Genomic DNA, 24,705 nt, shown 5'->3' with positions numbered 1-24,705 from the left:
CAATCTTCCAACAGTGAAATTCATCCTATGCAAGGATGCCAAATGGCTCCATCCAGCAGTGGCTGAATGAAAATAATGATGAAATAATAAAAGCATCGACAGTAGAGGTATATCACTGATGTTTCTAGCTCTGAGACTATTTTTCTAGTAGATATTTATTCTATTAGATGAGAATGAGAATTCTAAACTTTCTAAGCATCTAAACAAAATGATTAGTTTTTGTCCTTTTAAATTTAAATTTATTTTTTTGAGACAGAGTCTCACTATGTTGCTCAGGCTGCTCTTAAACTTCTGGGCTCAAGCAATCCTCCCGCCTCAAGCCTCCTAAATAGCTGGAATTATAGACACACCACCATGCCTGGCTAGTCTTTGTCTAACTGAATGGCTTAATTTATCAGCATCCAATTGACACTTTTCAAAGGAGTGAGTTCTCTGAACTGTTTGGGAACCATGAGGAATCTTGCTAAATTTAATAATTTAATAAAATAAATTAGTTAATAAAAATATTAAAGATTTAATAATATTCCCATGCCTGATTTGGAGAAAACCACTGACGTAAGGTGGGCTCCCTTCCTTTAAGGGTTTCTGCAGTCCTGAGTCAGTGTGGAAATCAGGGATGACAGGCAGGAGAGGGCAAGGACTCAGAGACCCTCCAGCAGAAAAAAGTCCATCAACTACTTCTGTCTGGCTCTTTCCAGGGCTTTCTTAGATCACAGTTCAAGAACTTTAATATCACATGCTCATTAGTGTTATATGTCATTAACTCTAAATCCTTCAGAGGTTACATTATACAAGTGATACAATCACACAATTAAATATTAGAAATGACCACCGAGTATATCTTGTTTATTGTTTATGATTTACACAGAAAATGATGGGCTGGGGTTGTAGAACAATAAACCAACCATTACATTTAGACCTGGGCTTTTGAAAAACTTGCATTTCATCTTAACAATTCATATGTATCTAAACAAATACATAAATCCAGATCACAAATAATCTCAAGAGTTAAACAATTAAGAAACACAAAAGAAAACCATATAGATCTACCTTTAAATATCAGCATTCATATTATAAGAAATAAGAAAATGTTAAAAAAATAAAATTAGGTTAAGTCACAACATAGAGAAATAAGATAAATGATATTTTATTAATATTCATACTTCTAATTTACCTTCATATAGTCTTAACTTTTTCAAAAAGATCCAAGATATGTCCAAATAATATTCTGGTATCTGAACTTGTCAGCCTTAGCTTATATCAGCTCTTGTTACCGTGAAAATCCTAAAAGCTCAATTTTCTTTTTCCTTTTTAAAATTTAAGCCAACTCTTATTCAATTTTTCTCCTTCACAGCAGCTGTTTATAGATAGTAGGGAGCCAAGAATGAAGGACAGTAACAGATGGAAAGCAAAAAGTACAACAGCTATCTTAAGTTCAGCTCTCAACATTGCTGGTTGAGTTTGGAACCAAAACCTCTTAACAACTGGCAGATAACAGCTAAATCTTAACAGGAAAAGAAGAAATATTTTCTTTGGGACAACTGCTATCTTGAAGAAAACCAAGGTCCCTTAATACAGCCTAAATATAATGTGTGGCTTATTACAGAGAAATCTTTAGCAACGTAAGTTTAACCAGTAAGTGTCACAACTGATCAACAGTACTTAAAAGGAAACAAACAAAAATCACACTAGCCACAAATTTCCACAATATACACATGAAATTAATTTTAATCTGATCTGACTCCTTGACACTAACTGATTATTAATGAAATATGGCATGGAAAGATCACAGAGTAAAAAACAAGCAAAGATTAGTTTATACAACAGTGACTATATACATCAGAGGGAAAACATGCTAGCTAATGCAACATTAAGGCCTGAATGTAAGCATTTCCAAAATCACAGAAGCCCCAAAGAACTCCTAAATTACAAATTCATCACATTACATGCATGCAATGTTCACTTTTGTTTTACCCATAAAAGGATACACAGTATTTTGCTGTAATACCAGACACATTTACAATATATGCAAAAATTAGAATGCAAGTGTTATGTTCCTTTTATTTAAGCCTCAAATGTGCCAACAGTGAAAATTCATTTATTTTTAAGAATGAAAAAAAGAGATGGGATATAAATACTCAGAGGAATTACACAAATAAAACATAACTCTGCATTTGGGAAACCATATAAATATTCCTTTTATGTGCCCAAACTAAATTATCAATGGACCAATTAGATGGACATACATTCACTATGTGCTTTACTATTTTACTTGCTCAAATGTGATATTCTAACAGTCACCATTCTCTAGTGTTAACATCAAATCACATTTGTAACTGAACTATTATGTCCATGTTTGCACATACTTGTCTACTGTGTGTAATCACCTAAAGGAGACACTGTGCATCTTAGTTTGGGGTTACATAATTACAAAGATGACCCCGTGCAAGTTTTCAGACCTTCCAAAATACTGTAGATGCAAAATTACCTTTAACTATATCCAACATTAAACAAACATTCCGTGAGTGTTCTGGGCCTTCAAGTATAATTTTAACCAAGAAACGGGTTGGGTAAGAGGTTAGAAAGGGTTTCACAAGGCCATCTAATTCAGCTCATTGTACCAAGCACTGAGCACACTAGATTCTTAGTATGCTTTACTAACTTTACATTAAGCACATCCACTGGTTTCATTAAGGATTTTACTACCTAACTTTATTTTGGGGGTGGGGTGGGGGGGTTGGGGGTGGTGTTACATCTAAGATATAAAACTTTTGTGATGTTCTGGCCAAAATTTTAGCCTTCATTTGACATTGTGAAAAGTCAAAAATGGACTTTCTGAAAACTTTCTCAGCATTATGAACTAAGAGGCTATGCAAAACCAAAGGGACTAGTGAAAAAGCATACTTTAGAATTTATTTCCAATGAAACCAAATTTTACTAATGTTGTGAACACAGTCTTTACATGTGATGCAAACAGGAGAGTTTAATTATAATCACTTAGTGGCAGTATTGTAGACAAAGCCAATAATGTATGCCACACAGGATGATTTTTTTTTTTTTGGAGAGGGTCAACTGATAAGCTTGACTTTACAATTAATACAAACATATTCAACTAAAGAAAGTGGATGCACTGTCTCAACATTCAGCTTGAAAATGTTTAATACTTTCTGCAAACCTAAATTTAGTTTAGAAAGGTTAATATTCTCTTTCTAAACTACAGCATATACTATATATAGCATTTTTAAATATATTTATATATAATTATTTGCACATGAGATTTAGAAGGAATTTGCAGATTTACTTCAATAGACTGATCTCATTTCAACTGTTAAGGTTTAGGGTGCTTCTGCAGTACTGTCATTTGAAGGTGGGGCATCAGGATCAGGCTCGGAGGAAGCAGCTGCAGATGCTTCAATAACTGCAGGTGGGAAATGACGGCGGCACACAGGGCATGTTCCCGACTGAAGGAAAAAAAATGTTAAGAGCCACCAGAATCATCTTAACTGCCACACAAGTAACTTAACAAAGAATAAAACAGTATCACTATCCTAATTATAAGTATCTTAACAAAAAAAGCAAATAAACTTCAAACCTACACAATGCAGAAAGACATAATTTTAATAGTACTTTCTCTGTGCCCAATCAGACTCTAATTTCTTTGAGGGTAAACAATGTCTCTTATTCATGTTCGTATCTTTTTTTTTAATAGCAGAAAACCACTTATAATTGAAAAATAAAGCAATACATCTCAAGTAAGACTCTGTTTGGCAACATAAACTGTAATTTGTTGAAACAGCTTTCCTAAGTGGTACTGTGAAATTAAGGTACTGGAGTATCCCTCCTTTAATCCTGACTCAGCTATAAGTAACTTTATTTGCTTTTATCTAGGAATTTCTCAACTTGGAAAGGACTGTTTAAAATTTCCCCTCCTTTCGTCAGTGAATTGGGAATAGGAATAGACTTTACAGATTCAATTTATGGAAATTAAATTTATGGAGAAAAGTTTCTATTTTTAATTCATATTCGTATCTTTAATGTCATTCATCTTTCATTGAGTGAGTTTTAATCAAGAGCCTCTAAACTCAGCACTGATGCAATGGCAGAGGGTGTGCAAAGAATCATGGCACATGTTCGCATGAAGGTTAGAGTTTAGCTCAACAATAATCTGAATTGAATTATCATAATTTAGTCTATTATGCATTTATTACAGAAATCACAGACCTACTTTAATTCACACCAAAGTCATTTATGATTTATCATTTATGATCTGGTGTGAATTAAGAAGGTCTACAGTATGATCTGGTGTGAACTAAAGTAGGTATATGGCAAATTAAAGCCTTATTTTAAGGTGGCACAGATATATCAAAGCAGATGGACTTCAGACTTTCTTTCTAAGCCATATTTCTTTCCAAAAAGAGAGCATCAGGTGCCTTCTAAATGACAGAACAATCAACCACAGTCCTTGGAGGGAAGGTGGGAAGGGGAAAGAAGTTATACCTAAGAGCACAACATTTTAGGACCTATAGACGATTATAGAGATATGTCATCTGGTGACAGATTATCTCCTTGCAAATCTGGTCTTTTTCCCAAAAAAAGAGAACTCCCTGCTGAAAGGGGGGCTGAAGAGATCGTGCTGTTGAAGGAGACAAAAAACTGTATCTTGGGAATGTTCTTCCCAGGAAAAAAAAAAAAAAACAGGAAAGGCTTCACACTAAGCTATTTCCTGACAGGAGAGAAAATGAAGAGACTGTTACCTTGGGTTATAGCAAAGTCTCAAGTATAATTCAGGACTGTAAAACATATATTATGTTTACTGTTTAAGAATTGATTTCAGGCTGGGTGCAGTGGCTCATGCCTGTAATACCACCTGCCCCCAGCACTCTGGGAGGCCAAGGCAGATGGACTGCCTGAGCTCAGGAGTTCACAACTATCTCTATTAAAATACAAAAAATTAGCCAGGTGAGGTGGTGTGCACCTGTAGTCCCAGCTACCTGGAGGGCTGAGGTAGGAGAATTGCTTGAACTCAGGAGGTGGAGGTCGCAGTGAGCCGAGGCTGCATTCCAACCTGGGCAACAGAGCAAGACTCTGTCTCAAAAAAAAAATTCATTTCAGCAGACATGCATTGTGTACTCGCCATGCAGACTGGGCCTCAACAGTAACATTTTGGAGTCAAATGGATGAGGTGGTCTTGGTGAACTACATACTAGTTATTTAAATTTAGACAAGCAACAATAATTAGAAAACAGGAATAAGGATACCAATAAGTCCTAGAGTACTGTGAGGATTAAATGAGAAATCATGAATCCAGAGGAATCATCTAACAGTGACTGACACACAGCAAGTACACAAAACACTGCTTCTTAAGTCTCTGAAACTAACATGGGAGTTTAAAGGCAGCATTTATTAAGGACAGAAAGGGTGGGACTTAAACTGCATTTGCCTAGATCATCTAATCTTACAGATGGTATAGGAAAAAATTATGCCAGACTTCAGGAGCAAATGTATAAAAACATGAGCAAATATACAGAATCTGAAGAAATAGTTTGGAGTCTAAATCACAGAAGGCCTTGAAGGTCAAGATAAAATTCCACAGGTGACTGAAGGTCTCTCTCTTTTATGAGAAGGGAAGTACATGATCAGAACTGCATTTCAGAAAATGTTTTTAATGGTGGAATGATAGACAACGAAGATTTGAAAGAAGCGGGAGAAGGTGATGAGAAATTAGTTAATGAGTATAATGTATGTTATCTGGGTGATGCGATACCCCAAAAGCCCTGACTTGACCACTACATAACCTATGCATGTAACAAAGCTACACATTTACCCCATCGATTTATATAAATAAAAAAGACAGGAAAAGGAAGTATCTCTAAAGGGAGTAAGGAAATAAAGTCGGTAACAACAGTAGTTAAGACAACGAAGGTTGAAGGTCTAATGTATGGGAGTGGAAATGAAATGAGGGAATGGACCTCACAGATTCAGCCATGCTCAAAATTGTTAAGAGTTGGTGGCTCTGCATTTTCTGCTTCCCCACTAATTTTAATAACACCTACTTCTACTACTACCACCATTGTGTAGAGACACTGGAAGTCATTTTCTACTGAATTCTAACTTTAATTACTAATAAGTTTATCACTACTTTTCCTACACTATGTGTTTACTATGTGCCAAATATTATATTAAATTTCATGGATTATCTACTTTAACACTTATAAAAACCCTAAAGGTTGGTATACTGTACATTACAGCCATCTAGGCTGCATTAACAAAATGCCAGATAAATAGGTTAAGAAAAATCATCTAAAATATTATTTCCCAAATTATGTTCTGGAAGGAAAGCAGTATTTTAAAACTAATTCAGAATCAAAGATTATACCTCAATCTAGAACATCAGGAAGTCTCATGAGACTTGAGACACATATGATATCTACACAGGCAATACTCCTCAAATAGCACGTTAGCACATGCTCTTCACGGAAGACAGCTGGCTGGTCTTTGTAACTTGCATCATAAATTAAGTTCATATTTGTGATTTTGTTATTAATAAAATAAAAACCTCTCTAATTTCTAATAACAGCTTTCATCTGCTATGATTTGTAAAATATTTACTGGGCACTTACTACTTTTCAGGCACATTATCTCATATAGAGATATTTTATAAAATAACAGTGAACATTTCTAAATTGGATTTCAGACATTTTAAAAGTGGAGTTTTGAGAAGAATAAAGCGGCAAACAGAAACAGAGGAACAGCAAAGACAGGAAAAGGAAAGAGATGGGAAGGAAGGAAAGGAAAGGGAAAAGGGGTAGAGGAAAAAAAAGCACGGGTTATAGGGAAGAAAAGGAGTTGTATTTCTCAGTGGATAACCTAGGAAAGTGATTTGGGTATTCCTAGTGAGCTGGATGGTAAATATCCTTTATGCGAAAACAGAATTCACAAAAAAGACTTAAGTAAAACACTTCCTTCGTTTAAATAATTCAAATATGCTTAAGATTTATTGGTTAAATATTTAAAGACAATATATAAAAACTGGAATGAGAGCTAGATGGTAGGTTATTAAATATCTCTCATACACATTTCAGAAACACCAACCCATATTAGAAGAATAGCTGTATATTGTTATAGTACTTTGAGTAGTGCCAAAGGCTTCTGTGCTTGTGATACTTTTGAAAACACCAAATTTCAGGGTTATGATTAAAAACATGTTATTGTTGCCTGTGTTGTTTTTTAGACAATGGTAATAAAATACTTCCATATTATCCCTAATCTGTAATCATTAAAGGCAATCAGTTTTTAACAATGAATTAAAAAGTACTACAAATTTGTAGCTAAATAAAACAGGTTTAAAAGACGCTACTACTACTCACTTGCAGAAGACACTATTAAAAGTTTTTAAATTTTTAAATGAATTATCCTATCACTCACCTTTTGTAACCAAATTGAGACACAAGGTTTGTGAAAGAAATGGTGACAGGGCAACTCTGTTGCTATATCATCCTTAATATACTCACTGCAACAGATTGGACAGCACTGCTCCTGACCAATAGCTGAAAATGACAAATAATTTAGATCACTCACACATAGTTCAATTTTAATAAAACCTAAAAGCAACATATTATACTTATAGATGATATCTCTGAAAGACAAAAGAGACGGTCTTTGATCAGTTAACTGGCAAGCATTTCTGTCTAATACTTGACAATTTGGAATCTAATAAATATTGCTTTTGTAAAAAAGCTGACAGAAGATTTGTCTCAGCCTATCATTTGAAAATTAAAAATATTCTTATATGAGGTGAAAGTTTGTGAGCATCTGGCTTCTGTTAAAAAAATCTAGTCAAAGTTTCTAATAAGCAAGTATTTCATCATCTAGGTATACATTCTAATAAGCAAGTATTTCATCATCTAGGTAAATAATATACTTAAATGTGCAACATGCTCTTTGAACATTTGAGATCAGCTTTGCCCTTACCAGTGTGATCTTCAAGAACAAGGGTCTCTGGAAGACCATCAATGCTTTCCTTACTGGCTGGTGGATTGGCCACCTCAACATCCACTGCAAGAGACTCTAAATGTGCCAGGGCAGTCTGAAAAACAAAAGGTACATTTCTTTGTTAGGAAATACTTTAAAATAGTAACAGAAAACTATTTTTTAGGGTATCTCCAAAATTATACCACCATTATTCTCTTCTTGTTAGTTTCTTTTGCCTTAGTCCTTTGCTCCTTTTGCCTCTTCAGAAGGAGCCACCACCATCGCCATGAAAATAAAACAGTAAACGTACACACAGAGTTCAACTTTCTACAAGTGAAATAAAAATCTACCTTGTCCGGGCCAAGCATGGTGGCTCATGCCTGTGATCCTAGCACTTTGGGAGGCTGACGCAGGTGGATCACTTGAGGTTAGGCGTTTGAGACCAGCCTGGCAAATATAGTAAAACCCTGTCTCTGCTAAAAATACAAATACTGAAGCTGGATGCAGTGGCTCACACCTGTAATCTCAGCACTTTGGGAGGCTAAGGAGTGGTCCCAGGACATAGAACAGCAAGAAAAGGATTTTGGGATTGGTTTGTTTGGGCCTGTGAGGAGCTCAGTGCTGAGCTCTTTGCCAATGAGATTGGGATGCTATTAATCCATAGTCTGTAGTAGCATCATAATTTATCAAGGTATCACTGTGGTTGAGAGGGATGAAGGGCCAACTGAAGCATGTGTCTTGGGGGCCCAGACAACTGCTATACTTGACCTTATGGCAATAGTGATTTAACTATAAAAACTGTGATGTGAGAAGAATTATTAGGAGTGCCCTTGTGCACTTACAGAAAAAATTACAAACTCAGGTCTCATACAACAGGGTTTGAGAGCCAGAAAGCATCCATGACCAGCCCTAAAAGAAGCTCTTGCTCCTAAAAATCAAACACAAAATGTAATTATGTGGATTGCTAAATTAAAATGAGTTGACTTCTCAGTCTCATCAAATTTCTCAAAAGTTTTACCATTGATTGGTTAAGGAATAAGATTCTGAAACCTGGAATGAGGACATCTGGTTGAACTCTGAGGAAACTGATAATCTTGAGTCCCCAAGTCACTCTGAGCCTCCTGTTACTAGTGGAAATAGTCTGCCCTCCACAGACAAGGCTTCCTCTGCTTACGAACCCTGTGATAATCTCACCTGGAGTGTGAATCTCTTACTACTTTCATGCCCAACAGGAAAGTTACCAGAAAACTGCAGCAGCCAAACAACAACAACAACAACGGAAGATATAAACAATGTCTGGGTTACTCTACCAAGTAAAGAATCCTAGCCAGCTGAGTAAGCTTCTGGATGAGGGCAAGGAAAATATGAATGGGTCATAGAAGAAGGAAGTTGTAGTTAGTTATCATTTACAGCCTCATGACCAAATACAGAAACAAGGATTAGTAATTCTGCGTATTATTTTTTATTTGCTTCTTTTATGTATGTGCTTATTTGTATATGTTAACAATTTACTTTTTCTCTTTCCTATTTCTATTTCATATGCCAGTTGCTGTAAGATAAATTTGCAATTTAGTCTTTATATAAGATAATATTCAGTGTGACTATGAATTTGTGGAGTAATGCATAGCTAGTGATGGAACTAGCCATCTGCTCATTCTGGGTAATGAGTGAAACTAATAGCTGTATTTTGTTGGGTGGAAATACAATTGTATTGATGGATGGAAATTTAAATGTTCATTGAAAGGTATACATGGAAGCCAAGTTGTCAAAGGGCTGGAATGTTCCATTTATGGAATTATTGCTCTACAAATCCAAATTTACTATTGTGTCAGCTCTGTGAAAATCCGGACCATTTTAATACTTTCCCTCCTAACAGCTGGCATGATGCTAAGCTTTGTTCATAGAGGATGCTGAAGAACACTCCTGGAGGAAAGGGCTTTTCTTTTGTCCCAGTGTGCTTGCTTGACAGAGAGCACACCAGGACTAGTGTGATGTTTGTGGCTTTCTCTAGCACTAGATTCCTACAGTGCACACAGCTTCTCCAGCGGCCAGTTCCTGTAATGCACTTAGTAGCCAGCAGCCTCCCCCAACACCCCTGTTAAATACTTCTGCAGCACAGCAATTCCAGTTAGACACCTTCCTATGAACAGCTTTCCTCAGTACCCTAAGAGAGCTCACTTTCAGCAACTGCCACCACCACCTCCCATAGTGACTTCTCTGTCATATAGCAAGCCACCTATGCCATTTCCATCAAGGTCTGGACCTCAGCCCTGAGATGGACTAGGGACTCTTCCCTGGTGTCCTAGCTTTGCCTGACAGATGGTGGCTGCTCCTTATATGTGCTTTTCCCATATTCTTTAGAATTATCTTTATTTCCTCCTAGTCAATCCCTTGTTACTCTATTTCTTTGTTCTAGTTTAGAATTCTTTAAACTGAACTTTCCCTTTGGGAGACAGGAAATGGGAGGTAAGATCCTGTTATCTGTCCCTTTCCTTCTCACACAGCTACAATTATGAATCTCCTCTAATTCCCCATGTACTACTCAAGATAGAACCTGCTTGCAAGAACTCAGATGTGCTACACATAAACAGAATACAGGATATTATTTATAGTAACTTCCAATTTTGGAGGTTACTCCAGGCTAATTATGCTTTGATATATGTTTATCTCAATGGGTTATCTCTTTCTAATGATACTGCACATTTGCAGTGCTAATAACACCTGAATTTCATATATGTAAAAATAATTTATTACCTTGGTACTGTCATATATTTAAGATGATTCAGGATCACTTATAAGCAACACAAGCAAAAGAGACCATTTTATAGCAACTGCTATGAAAATCTATGATAATAATAATAAAAACTATCTACACCTTTAAGCAGTACAGTGTATTTACAAAAGTTAGTCCAAGAGTCAGAAAGACAACTAAATAACTGAAATCATTCAATCTGGAATACATGTAGGGTTAAAGTTGCATAATCCTTTATCAGCACAATATTTTGTTCTAAAAAATAAAATACAATTCAGGTTTTAAAGAATGAAGATAGCAATACTGATTCAGAATGACCACCCTGAATCCAGATTTGTTGACTGATTACACCAGTTAGTTCCCTGTTGATTTGAATAAACCTATATGAATACACCATTTACTGAGAGCTTCCCAATACAACCAAGGTATTTTGTTAAAGGCTTTAACACAATCTCACAATAACCCATGAAGTAGATTTTATTATTCCTATTTTAAATGAGGCAGCTAAAGCTTAGAGAGGTTAAACGAATGGTCCCAGGTCATGCAGCCTAACTCTTTAACACAAAAGCTTCTTAACCTCCACCTCACTGCCTTCCTAGTGCCTACACCTGGGTGTATACAAGTGTTATTGTGAGTATGTAAAGACTTTACAACAGCTCCCCCACCCCCGCCATGGGTATGGACAGTCTTAGGATAATCAGTTTCAGTAAGGTTTCATAGGTAATCTTTCTTCAAACTGATCCACATAAGAATGCACCTGCAGTATATCAAGCTGGTTCTCTGTTCTAACATTCTGTTCATACTTGCCTTTCTTCCACTTTATCAAAAAAAGCATACTTCTTATCCATTCAGAGGGACAATGTGAAGTACTGGGGTAGAACTGAACTCTAATGACTAAATAACAAATCTTTTTGAGTGGTTTCCAATCCTTTGCTTTTTTAAAAAAAACAACTGAAGGAATCTAAGGAACATCTAAACAGCTTGTTAAGTTGATGTGATTTTGGGCAAATATCTCAAAAGAATTTAGTGACAATGCCGTTACTCCTTCTATTCCTGTTAATTTATTTAGGTGAACATGGTTTTTCAACCTTACATTCATTAAGATGGAAATCAGAAGTAAAAGTTATGCTGAAATGTGTTTCATTCCAGTAATAAAAATCACTCATAATTGAGAAAGAAAAACTCCTGAGAAGGGTGGGGAGAAAAAAAAATTCCTCCATCTCATTAGATGAATTTCCTTAATTGTAACTCTATTTAACCACTTTTTACATTAGAAATTTTAAACATTTTTCTAGCAAAGTAAATAATGCTACCTAGATTTATGCTGAAAATTTTTAGGTGTCAACATAAATGTGCAAGGGGATATTTTTTCAAAATCCATTCTGAAAAGTAGAAACTTTAATATCATTTCAAAAAGTTAAAAATGTTTGATGTTTTACCCTCTCGTCACTCAAATTAGAGACACAGACATAAGGAGACAAATACACACTGCCAATATTTTCACCAAAAGCCACTACCTGAAAAGAAAGCTCAATCTAGTATTGGAAAAACAACAGAATGAAAAGGTTTACCTTCCAAAAAGGTACAGGGTTGCTTGAGAAACAAACAAAAGCAAGCAGTTTGTTTTGTTTTTGTTTCATTTAAGAATGTTAGTGTTAAATATAAAAGAAATAATCATATATTATTTGTGTTTCATTTAAAAAAAATGATTAAACAAATCCATACTGAATATAGACAATAGACTTCTGGAGAGTGACATAACTGTACTGATTTTCTAGGAGTGAAACATCTCAATCAAATTCGAATAAATTAAATCAGAGCATTAAAATGTGAAGAAGCTGATAAGCTTTAGAGAAGGGAGATGCTTAAAGCCCATTAAACAGAGGCAGAAGTACAGGCTGGTAGGAATAATGCCACTGGTTCACTATTAGTAGAAGCCAGCAATGTTTGAGACTGTAAGCTCTTGCTTGCCTCTTGTCTTAGTTCACTGCTAATGCCTTTAACTAGTATGACCTCTCAAGACCAATCTCTCAGGCTCTTCTTTCAAGATGCCAAATGTCACATTCCCCATTAATAATAAATAATAAAACATTTTATTCTAAACACTTCTTTTTAAAGTTATCTCGATATTGTAGGAAATCACAAACCACCAGCATAAAATGAAAGACTAAGAATTGTGAAATCAGACCCTAGAACAGATCACTCAAAGGGCTATTTAGCTAAAAGATATGAGTAATTCTTAATCTTTATATATTATAGTTTTGATACAAGTTTCCATACTATACCACTATTTCTTATGTGTCAGAATTTTCCAAGGCAGGTTAAACAATCTGGGAAAAACCTAAGTGTATCATGTCTCATGATGTTCTTTCTGACTTTTTTCCTAGTACAGAGTATTTCTGCTACGGTTACTTTGAGAAAAACATTCACCGTAAAGCATGATTGAAAGCAATCTCCATGGAAAATGACATACGTTAAAAAAGGTAACGACAAAGCAGAGCTAGCATAAATGTATGTGAACATGTATGTGCATGCATACATGTGTGAGCAGATAAATAGCTATCTAGTATCTACAGATATTAGATATAAATTGATAGATGTTATATATTATTATATAGCTAACAGACCTCTCATATATGTTACATATTAGAGATAATTTAAAGACAAATATATCTAATAGAGATATAATAGATCTAATCTATATATTATATAGTCATAATATGTTAGATATATAAATACATTATTAAATATATAGATATTAGATAGGTACCCGCTATCTAATTTGTCTATCTAAACTAGACTTTCTGGCTGGGCTCATGTCTCTAATCCCAGAGGGAGACCAAAGATTGCTTCAGGGCAGGAGTTTGAGACCAGCCTGGGTAACATAATGAGTATTATCTCTACCAAAATACTCCATAAAAAACCCAAACCAGGTGTGACAGCCAATACCCATAGTCCCTGCTACTTGGGAGAGGCTAAAATGGGCTGATCCTTTGAGCCCAGAAGTTCAGGGCTGTAGTAAGCTATGACTACACCACTGCACTCCAGCCTGAGTGACAGAGCAAGATCATGTCTCGAAAATAAATAAATACATAAACTGGACTTTCTAAAAATTTAAAGACAAAATATACTACAGTGCTCCTAAAAGTTCTTATCAAAATTTTTGTACTCTCACCTGTGGCTCATTCACGAGTTATTTCTGTACCTATATTTTGAAAATCACTTTGGAAATAGTGATTTAAAGAAAGACTTCTTTTAATGAAATCCACTGGTATAGTGGTAGTTCCCAAACGTTAAAATACTTGGGCTTTGAACTTAGACATATACATTTAAGAACAAGTTTTTCTCTTTTAGTTAAATAACAAAAAGAAAACAAGAGAAATGTAGGCAGCAAGTACGCCTCATTTAAGTGTGTATATGTCTGTGAAGATAAAGGGGGCCAAATTTCCTAACTGTATTTGGCAGCTGGATAGTATTTAGAAGCCATAAGAAAAAAAGAGTAAGATTTGTAATATATCCCTAGCTTCAACTGCATTTCACAAATACACCTGTGCATGTGTATATAAGACATTCACTCTCATACTTGTATAATTCAATAGAAAAAAAATACATTTTCTAAATCTAAGCAAGATGTTTTCTATTCTGTAATGAAAACTAAGAAATACTGCAATTTGAGGCAAACTAGTAGGATATCAAGCATAATTTGTATACACAAACTGGTGACAATCATTATTCAATAACTGTTACTAAACTCATAGGAAAAAGATTCACCTTTTCTTAAGAGCAGTCTAAAAACCCTTTAAACCTTTAACTGTTATCATTTTGTATCCCATAGATTTATATATGGACATCAGAGTTGCGAACATTACCTCCATAGCCTGGGCTAAGCGTTCTTCTAGTGCCATGTAGGTAAGGAACTGAGGATCCACATATGAAATAGCTTCGGCAACTCCTAGTCCATCTGCAAAGCCATCAAATAGGCTGGAGAAAAAAAAAAAAAGAACAGAAAAACAAAACTCACAACTATAATTCAGGAAATCTTATGCTGAGGACATAATTATATTAGCATACTGGCAAGCCAATAAGCATGCTGTGAACATAAAACCTTAAAATATTTTAGTGTCAACTTATAGGGTTTGGGGCAGGAGGAACCCAACAGAAAAGTGAGATGCTAAAGATGAGTAGTTAAGATACCACTACCTCATCCAATATGCCGCCACACTCAATGCACAAAGTTTGTAGAAGAATTCTCTTTTGTGTTTCTAGCTCTAACTCTAGAGACTGCTTAAAGGTATAGATTGCACATCTCAAATCTGAAAATCTGAAATCCAAAATGTGCCAATGAGTATTTTCTTTGTATGTCATACTGGCACTCAAAAAGTTTCAGATTTTGAACCACTGATTCTGAATTTTCAAATTTGGAATCCTCAACTAAAAGTATATGCAAATATTCCAAAATCCAGGAAAAAAATCCCAAATCCCAAACACTTCTGGTACCAAACATTTCAGCTGAGGGATACGGTACTTTTTCCCACCCTATTATTTCCCACATATTTCTTCTTCTGTTTTTCAGTTTCCAATCTCCATGTAGGTGAGACTTTGATAAAGGAAATAACTACAATTATTTTAATTCTATCATTTCTCATAGCCTCTTTTTTCTTCTATCATTTTGTATTGCTTAATAACTCTGTATTTTAAAATATTTTGTTATTTCAAGCCTTTCTCATTAATCTCTCTCTTCCTCTTCTAAGATTAGGCCACCTCCATTATGATACAGCTTGAAAAGTATCTAGCTCCCAACTGTTCATTTTTATTATAATTTTTTCTAAAAAACTGTTAAGCTCCTAGAAGAAAAACCTGTCTCACTTTGGTCTTACTCTCCTTCCTCCATCCCTAGACATATCGACATTCCTCCTCTTCCTCTAGTCTTGGAAATACTAAGTATTTCAAAATTTGAAAACTGAAAGTATGTCCTTGGTCCTATCCTCTCTAATCTTGCTCCCTTGGAAATTATTTATATATTCAAACCCATTTTCTTCAATTATCCTCTCTGCAGGTAATTCCTAAATCTCTACCTAATTCCTAAACTCTCCCTGAAGCTCTTGACCTACATTTCTAGTTGTCTGAGGGGCACTTTGAGTAATGTACTCCTACCACCTCTTAAGTCCAAGAGATCCAAAACCGAGCTTATTTTGTCTAAAGGCAAACTTGCTGACTTCCATATCTTATCAGAATTTGAATATCAAAGTCCTAAACATCCACAGTTAAACAACCTAGCTCAAAAATAATTTTGATGTCAACCCATGTGCCATAATTAAAATTACAAATCTACTGCTGAGAGACACAGAAACGGTTCTTAAAAAGAATATGTTATAGGCTGGTCTGAGTGCAGTGGTGTTTACAACTAATTGATCACAACCAGTTATAGATTTCTTTGTTGCTTCTCCACTCCCACTGCTTTACTTGACTAGTCTTAAAGAAAATAGTATGTTATAGTTTAGCAGTATCTGGAAATCAAGTAGCACATGATACAAAGCAACAGACATACTCATAGAATCACAGGTTTTGGAAATGATATTAAGAATTACTGAATCCATCCCACCGTTGAAATATTAAAACTTCCTCATCTAGCCATAAAATATAGTACAAAGAGGAAGAGCCCTGAAATCAGTAAGACATGGATTTAGCTGAATTGTGCAACTGACTCTTCCTTCATCTATAAAACCAATTAAATGAGTAGATGTACAAGGGTGACTGGCACAGAGATGGTACCATAGTAGACATTCAAGAAACAGAAGAAACATTCCCTCCAGGCAGAAAATACACTGCTTTCTAAGGTGGTATGTGCCAGTGTGGGAGAGCACTACTAGAAGTTAAAATCATATCAAGTACTGAAGTATTCCTACTTGCAACTTTTGCCCTGTTGCTGTAATTCTGCCTGCTGAAGCAACATAAATTGTGTCTTCCTACTGTTTGCAAAACAAAACAAAACAAAACAAAACAAAAAAACCCTTCAAATGACTGAAAACATCTCCCAATAATTATTTGCTAAGCAAATCTAGATATTCAAAGCATAACATCCAGTTGTGATTCGACCACTACAAATAATCAGTTAAAAATTCTAATATCATGTACTTGGCAGTCACCATGGTAATAACTGTTTCAGGCCGGGTGTGGTGGCTATAATCCTAGCACTTTGGGAGGCCGAAATGGGCGGATCACTTTGAGCTCCAAAGGAGTTCAAGACTAGCCTGGGTAACATGGCGAAACCCTGTATCTACAAAAAATACAAAAATTAGCCAGGCATTGGCTCATGCCTATAGTCCCAGCTACATAGGAGGCTGAAGCTGGAGAATCACTTGAGCCTGGGAAGCAGAGGTTGCAGTGTGTCAAGATTGCGCCACTGCACTCCAGTCTAGGCAACAGAATGACACCCTATCTCAAAAAAACAAAAAACAAAAATTGTTTCAGACAAGAATGACTAATAGATGCTAAAACTAGTGGATGGAAGTTTGACAGTTTAAGAAGAAACAGGTTATTTACAGTCTCAAAGTATCTTCACATGAGAAGCCTATTGATTACAACGGACCCTTGAACAACAGGGGCTTGAGCTGGGTGAGTGGGTACCCTTAAACTTAGTTTTTCTTCCACCTCTGCGGTAGCAAGACCAATCCCTCCTCTTCCTCTTCAGCTTACTACTCAACATGAAGACAGCAAGGATGAAGACCTTTATGATGATCTATTTCCAATTAATGACGAGTAAACATATTTTCTCTTTTATGATTTTTTTCAGCATTTTCTTTTCTCTAGCTTGCTATATTATAAGAATATAGTATATAATACATATCAAATACAAAAATATGTGTCAATCAACTGTTTATGTTATCAGTGAGGCTTCTGGTCAACAGTAGGCTATCAGTAGTTAGGCTTCTGGAGAGTCAAAAGTTATGCTTGGATTTCCTATTGCACAGGGATCAGCACCCCTAAACCCTGTGTTGTTCAAGGCTCAGATGTATAAAAGGACAAATGACAAATGTAAAAAAATCTGAAAGGTAACACTACAATCAAATCAGATTTTATATCACCAGTAATGGGTTGATTTGATACCATGTGTTTTCTGATACGTACTGCAAAAGATAGAACATCACTTCTGGATGTTTCTGCTAAAAATTCACAACTCAAATTGACAGACAAATACATCCTAAGGGACATTCTAAAAAATAAATGACCTGTACTTTAAAAAAATTTCAGGGTTATGAAAAACAAAGACTGAGGAAATGTCTGCATTAAAAGAGACTAAAGAAACTTGCTACCTAAATACAATGAAAGATCTAATACAAAGATTAGAACAGATCTAATAGCACTGGTGGAACAACTATGAACATCCAAGTAAGGTCTGTAGATTAGATAATATTGTATTTGCATTAATTTGCTGACTTTGACAATTTTACTGTGTTATATAAGAAAATGGTCTTGGATATAGGAAATTCATTCTAGAATATTTACAGGTAAAGGGACATCATGCCTGCAACTTACTCATAAGTGGGTCAGAAATAGACCTTACTATAAGTATAGAGAAAGGAAAGAGAGAATGGTAACACAAACACAGTTTTAAAATGTTAGCATGTAGGAAATCTTAGTGAGGAATATATGTGGATTCTTGTACTATTTTTCGCCACTTTTCTGAAACTCTAGAATTCTATCAAAACTATTTAAAAATTCTATTATGGCACAGTTATATCAACACAGAATTAACTTCTCACATCTTATTAGGTTAGTAGTAAGAACTCTAATTTCTTACAGGAAGACAGAGAAGTTAAGGAGTTATCAAAGAATAAATAAACAGTACAGTTGGGATTTGTCTGTATCTAAAACCATGATTTCTCTGTGTTACTTCCTACCACATCGAGCTATCAGATACTCGAGTATTCTGAACACTAATGCAACTTCAATACAAACAAGTAAACAAAGAAACTTCATAGAGGACTTCTTCCATTTTCCTTTAAACTAAATTAAGGAAACTAAAGGCTTCACTTTTTTGCTTAAGCAGTGGCAAAACAAAAAGAAGTGTTAAAGTATGATTTTAGAGGCAAGAACTGCTGCTCTTTGCCATGGCTTTCCTTTTAGCTGTCAAGGTAGCGTGCTATTTTAATACAGAAGTGAAACTACATTTTCACCTTGTCAACTTTTAGACACTGCCACATAAATTAGTATAGTACCACATAAGCAAATACCGAGGTGTTGACATAGAACAACCTTCAAAATTTGTGTCTTAAAATTAATGCTAAAATGTTTTCTATAATTAAAAAAAAAAGTACTTTGAAGCTCTGCACATTTTGGGGCCACTAGTAAGATTTCTAAAACCTTAACATAACAGCCATACCTACAAAGCTCATCAATGAATTAGAACCTAAAGTAATAGTTTCTCAAATTTAAGTTCAAATTATATTCAGAGGCCAGGCATGGTGGCTCACATCTGTAATCTTTGGGAGGCCAAGGTGGGCAGATCACTTGAGGTCAAGAGTTCGAGACCAGCCTGGCCAACAGAGTGAAACCCCTTCTGTACTGAAAATACAAAAACTAGCCAGGCGGGGTGGCAGGACCTGTAATCCCAACTACTCAGGAGGCTGAGGCAGGAGAATTACTTGAACCTGGGAGGCGGAGGTTGCAGTGAGCTGAGACTACACCACTGCACTCCAGCCTGGGCAACAGAACAAGACTCCAGTGTCTCAAAACAAACAAACGAACAAAAAAAGCCACACAAACAAATTATATTCAGTAAAGATTTCCATTATTCCTTCAAATATTTAGGTGGAACAACCTGCTTTTTGCAAGTTATTTGTAAATGTGTATCCATACCTTGAAAAATACCACATATCTCAGTAATATCACCTTCAAGTATTTGTCCTAAAGGAATAACCAGAAATACAGAACAAGTTTTATGGAGGATGGGAAAGAAAAAGTTCACTGCACTATTTCAATGAGTCAATAATCTGTTAAATCTTAGTGCCCCTATAGGAAGGATCATCTTCATAATGGAGCTGTAAAAAAATATTTTTAGAGTCTTGAAAATGTACAACAGAAAAAATTCCTTCACATGAAACCATAATTGCCTCCCAACATGCATAGGCAATGAAGCTAAACAGATGATTCTTTCATCTGCTGAACACTTTGAGGAATTAGTTTGCATAATGGAGAGAGAAGACTTCCAAATTAATAAGGAGTTCAATAGGAAGGAAATGGGGAGACATAAGAGAGTGAGGAAATGAGAGAAGCATCAAGATCAGCAATACTGGGACTAGGTAAATCCACTTATTCCCCATAATGTATGGAAAGCCAGAAAATGTGTTTAGAGTCTGGGAATGTTTAAGGTAGAATCACAAATTGCATAGCTGTAATGAAATCCCATTTCTACTTCCACAAAATGGTGATAAAGTCTGTTTTCCACACATTTTCCCCCTTTAGGGAGTAAGAACAGGAAAGGGCAAGAAAGATCTCAAGATGATGTTCAGTTTCCCATCTGGAACAATTTGGAGAAGTAGCTAGCACACACAGAAAGAGAAACTAAAGACACAAAGGAGGCCTTAAAACATGTGTTCTAGGCCAGGCACAATGGCTCACACCTGTAATCCCAGCACTTTGGGAGGCCGAGGTGGGTGGATCACAAGGTCAAGAGTTCGAGACCAGCTTGGCCAATCTGGTGAAATCCGTCTCTACTAAAAATAGAAAAAAATTAGCCAGGCATTGTGGCAGGCACCTGGAGGCTGAGGCAGGAAAATGGCTTGAACCTGGGACGGCAGCTGCAGTGAGCTGAGACCACACCACTGTACTCCAGTCTGGGCAACAGAGCAAGACTCCGGCTCAGAACAACAACAACAAAAAAAACCTAACCAACCAACAAACAAAAAACACATGTTCTGGAAACCTGAAGAGATATCAAGGAACATAAGTGAGTTTTTTCTTATTGATTTTTCTGAATTTTCTGAAATGGAATTTTAACTGGAAAAACAAGACAAATTCGTACAGAGAAAGAAACTAGGGAAAGTCTACCAAGATAACTTTTTTGCCCCAGAAAAAGTAACAAAAGGGATCAGTTAGGACATCCTTTCTACATCTCAATAGTTACCTGCTTTCATTGTACTACTATATACTTTAAAGATACTATAAACCAAAACAGTTAAATTCAGAGCATTATATCATAAGTAACAATTCTACAATACACTTCACTTATATGTTACTTTCATTTGAAGCTCACTATTCTTTGTCACGCATAAAGTAAATTAAATGCTTTCAACATCTCTAGGAAAGTAAAATTTTATTGTCCATATTTTACACACAGAAGGAAAAGGAAGAACAGGGCAGGAAAACTGGTCTTATGATTTTCTGATTCAACCACAGGTTTTAAAATTCAAGTAGTATTCATCAAGAAGCTGTTTTTTTTTAAAGAATTATGCTAAGTGCTACAGGACATATAAAGGAAAAATTTAAAAGTCAGAAATCCAAAATTCAAAAAAAGTATATAAATAACTAGGATAGAAGGTGAGCTTCAAGAGAGCTAACAGTCAAAGTTAAGAGTTCACTGACTGGAGGAAGCAGGAAAGGGTCCAAGTAGGAAGTAACATTTGAAATGAGTTTTAAAGAAGAGGACTAACAGATGGGAAAATTAGAATATTTCTTAGCTAGCAGAGATTTAATTTTCATAATTTAGAATCGTGAACTCATTCTACTTAAGGAAGCTAATTAAGCATGCTGATAACATTGTGCTACATACCTCCAATCCACATCTAAGTCTTCACTCACACTGGAGTCATCCTCCAGGTTATTGTTACCATCCAACATGAAAGCTGGCTGTGCAAATTCATTGGCAGGTTCATTTCCTTCATCACTGCTGCTTTCATTGACTTCATTGTACTGTAACCAAGGAATTTCTCCCTCCTCCAAGGATGTCTGTTCCCTAGTACAAACATTTTAAAAGAAGAAAAAAAATATTGTTTTTAAACATACCATAACACTGTGTTTAATTCTATTCCATGCAAGTAGACTCTATTGAGTTCTAAGCTCTTGGTACTTTTATGATTCTAAAAAACTCTTTCTTAACTGCAGAATTATATAAAAAAGAAAGAAATCAGTTGTAGAGTCATATGTATACAGAAATGGTTCCTAATTACCTAGAAACATATTTATTGGATTTACAAATTATCTACGCCATCTTCTCCTTTTGTAAAAGGAGAAACATAAGAAAAATCCATCCCCAATGATTTGAATTTTAAAACACTGCTCTTGAGTACTTTCCCTTCACGGTTAAAATAAAATCTGAATTGCTCAACCTGGCCTACAAATCCCTAAATAACACATGCTTTCTGCTCAGCCCACTTCTCCAATGGCATCTCTCAGCACTCTTCCCCCAGCTACTATACTCCTACTCTTCTTTCTACTTTTGTAACACATGGGGATCATCTCTACCTTGGGGCCATTTCCTCTACCTAAAATGTTCTTTCACTGGATTTTTACCTTGCTACTTACTTCCTTCTTGATGTTCATGTTAGATTATAAGTCACCTCCTCAGGCAAGACTGTCTTGAACAGTCAGTTTAAGTAGCTCTCCAGTTGCTGATTACCACATAGCTCTGCTTACTTAAATTATAAAATTTATTTTTGCTCAACATTTTCTTATTTGTTTACTGTCAGTCTATTCCTACTAGAATCTAACTACACAGAAACAGACATACAAATCAATCATAAAGATCAAGAAAATAAGGAGGATATAAAGGAAGCATTTTAAAACAGGAAGAAAAAAAAGGACTCATTAGCCTGGCCATGGTGGCTCACACCTGTAATCCCAGCACTTTGGGAGGCCAAGGTAGGCGGATCACTTGAGACCAGGAGTTGGAGACCAGCCTGGACAACACAGTGAAACCCTGACTCTACTAAACGTACAACAAATTAGCTGGGCGCACACCTGTAATTCCAGCTACTTAGGAAGCTGAGGCATGAGAATCACTTGAACTCAGGAGGCAGAGGTTGCAGTGAGCTGAGATCACGCCACTGCACTCCAGCCTAGGCAACAGAGTAAGACTCTGTCTCAAAAACCAAAACAAAAAAAGACCTCATCAACAAACGATATTGGGACAACTGGGTATTTGCCTGGAGGGAAGGAGGTTAAATCCCTTAAACTTTTGTTATACTGTTTTAAAGTACATGTGCATATGTACCCCCACTCTCACTTAAGAAATAAATACTAGAAGAATCAAGAAAGAAAACTGTACAAAAATTTCCGTGTCATTCTAAGCATGATATAAAACCCCGAAGTCACAAACAGACTCATAAATTCTACAACATTCACATTAAAGAAGATACAGAAAAGTCAAAACACCAAAAATCTCAATACAAAACTCAAATTAAGAAAAGTAAACTGTAATACAAGAGAGACAAAGGGCTTTTCCTGAATAAATAGAAGCTTAAAATATAAAACCAAACTGTAAGAAAAAGATTAAAATGTATCAACAGAAAGGGGCAAAGAATATAATTAGTTAGCAGAAAAGGAAACTCAAATAGCCATTACATATATAGAGATGCTCTGCCTCATTTACATTAAGCAAAATTTAAATTAAAACAGCAGCGGGCCGGGCGCGGTGGCTCAAGCCTGTAATCCCAGTACTTTGGGAGGCCGAGGCGGGTGGATCATGAGGTCAAGAGATCGAGACCATCTTGGTCAACATGGTGAAACCCCGTCTCTACTAAAAATACAAAAAATTAGCTGGGCACGGTGGTACATGCCTGTAATCCCAGCTACTCAGGAGGCTGAGGCAGGAGAATTGCCTGAACCCAGGAGGTGGAGGTTGCGGTGAGCCGAGATTGCGCCATTGCACTCCAGCCTGGGTAATAAGAGTGAAACTCCGACTCAAAAAAAAAAAAAACAACAACAGCGAAATATGTTTCAACTATTAGCTAAAATAAAAAATTTTGTTAGTACCCTAGAAGCTTTGAAGAAAGGCAATTCATATAGTGTTGGTAAGAAAGTAACTAATTTAAGTTCTTTGTAGAGAAACTTGGCAATAGCTATAGATTAAATTTGTGCATACTCACTGACCTAGTGGTTCTGCTGCCAGTTATTTCTCTTAAACAAGTATGCACAATTTTCTTTTTCAATACTACTTACAGTTGCCAAAACTGTCCACCAAATGAAACTGGTACACCCAGGTAGTAATACACAGTAAGTTCTCACTTAACTTTATAGACAACTTTTTAGAAACTGTGACTTTAAGCAAAACAAGGTAGTACTATGCAGATTTTTAAAAAGAATAAAGGAAATCTATATGTATGAATATGGAACAATCTAAAAAACAGACCTATAAACAAAACAAATAACAAAGGCAAGGTGTATACATATGTCTACACAATGTGTTACCAGTTGTATAAAAAAGTGAAATGGAATGTGTACACATATTATGCTTTTATATGTATAGAAGATCTTTGTAAGTTCAAAAAGGAAGCTGGTTATAGTGATTTTTAATTGGTCTTTCCATACTGTCTAAATTCACTTTTTATTGTGTATAAATCCTTATTTTTAAAACAATTATAACTTCATCTGTTTATCAAGAGAAGTTCAACCAGAAATAGCTACCCAAGCAATAAACTGTTAGCAATTCATTGAATATTTCCAAAGCACTAAAACTTGTATCATTAAAAGGTAAATTTGTATTGACTCTTACTGGTATTTCAGAAACTATCAATGACATACGAATAATTAATACTTAGTAAACTAAACTAATAGTGATTAAAAGCAATCAAATATAAAATCAAGAGGCTGGGCGCAGTGGCTTACGCCTATAATCCCAGCACTTTGGGAGGCAGAGGCAGGCAGATCACCTGAGGTCAGGAGTTCAATACCAGCCTGGCCAATGTGGTGAAACCCCATCTCTACTACAAATACAAAAATTAGCCAGGTGGTGGGCACCTGTAGTCCCAGCTACTTGGGAGGTT

The 24,705-nt window shown here is 35.7% G+C and overlaps 1 protein-coding gene across 2 annotated transcripts in view; it reads right to left on the bottom strand.

Annotated features, from left to right (window-relative positions):
* Window positions 1-816: 816 nt before the first annotated feature.
* PJA2 (praja ring finger ubiquitin ligase 2) overlaps window positions 817-24,705 on the bottom strand; it is a 64,232-nt gene continuing 40,343 nt past the window's right edge. For both annotated transcript variants that reach the window (XM_035291115.3, XM_002744665.6), the window contains 5 exons: window positions 21,495-21,677; window positions 14,593-14,704; window positions 7,972-8,086; window positions 7,426-7,547; window positions 817-3,461 (listed from right to left, as the gene is read on the bottom strand). In XM_035291115.3, the coding sequence (XP_035147006.1) occupies window positions 3,336-3,461; window positions 7,426-7,547; window positions 7,972-8,086; window positions 14,593-14,704; window positions 21,495-21,677 (658 nt within the window). In that variant the 3' untranslated portion in view covers window positions 817-3,335. The remainder of the gene's footprint in view (window positions 3,462-7,425; window positions 7,548-7,971; window positions 8,087-14,592; window positions 14,705-21,494; window positions 21,678-24,705) is intronic.

Source organism: Callithrix jacchus, chromosome 2, assembly GCF_049354715.1.
Source record: "Callithrix jacchus isolate 240 chromosome 2, calJac240_pri, whole genome shotgun sequence".
NCBI lineage: Eukaryota > Metazoa > Chordata > Mammalia > Primates > Cebidae > Callithrix > Callithrix jacchus.
The sequence above is the reverse complement of the archived record's forward strand: the minus strand, read 5'-3'. Positions and strand labels throughout refer to the sequence as shown.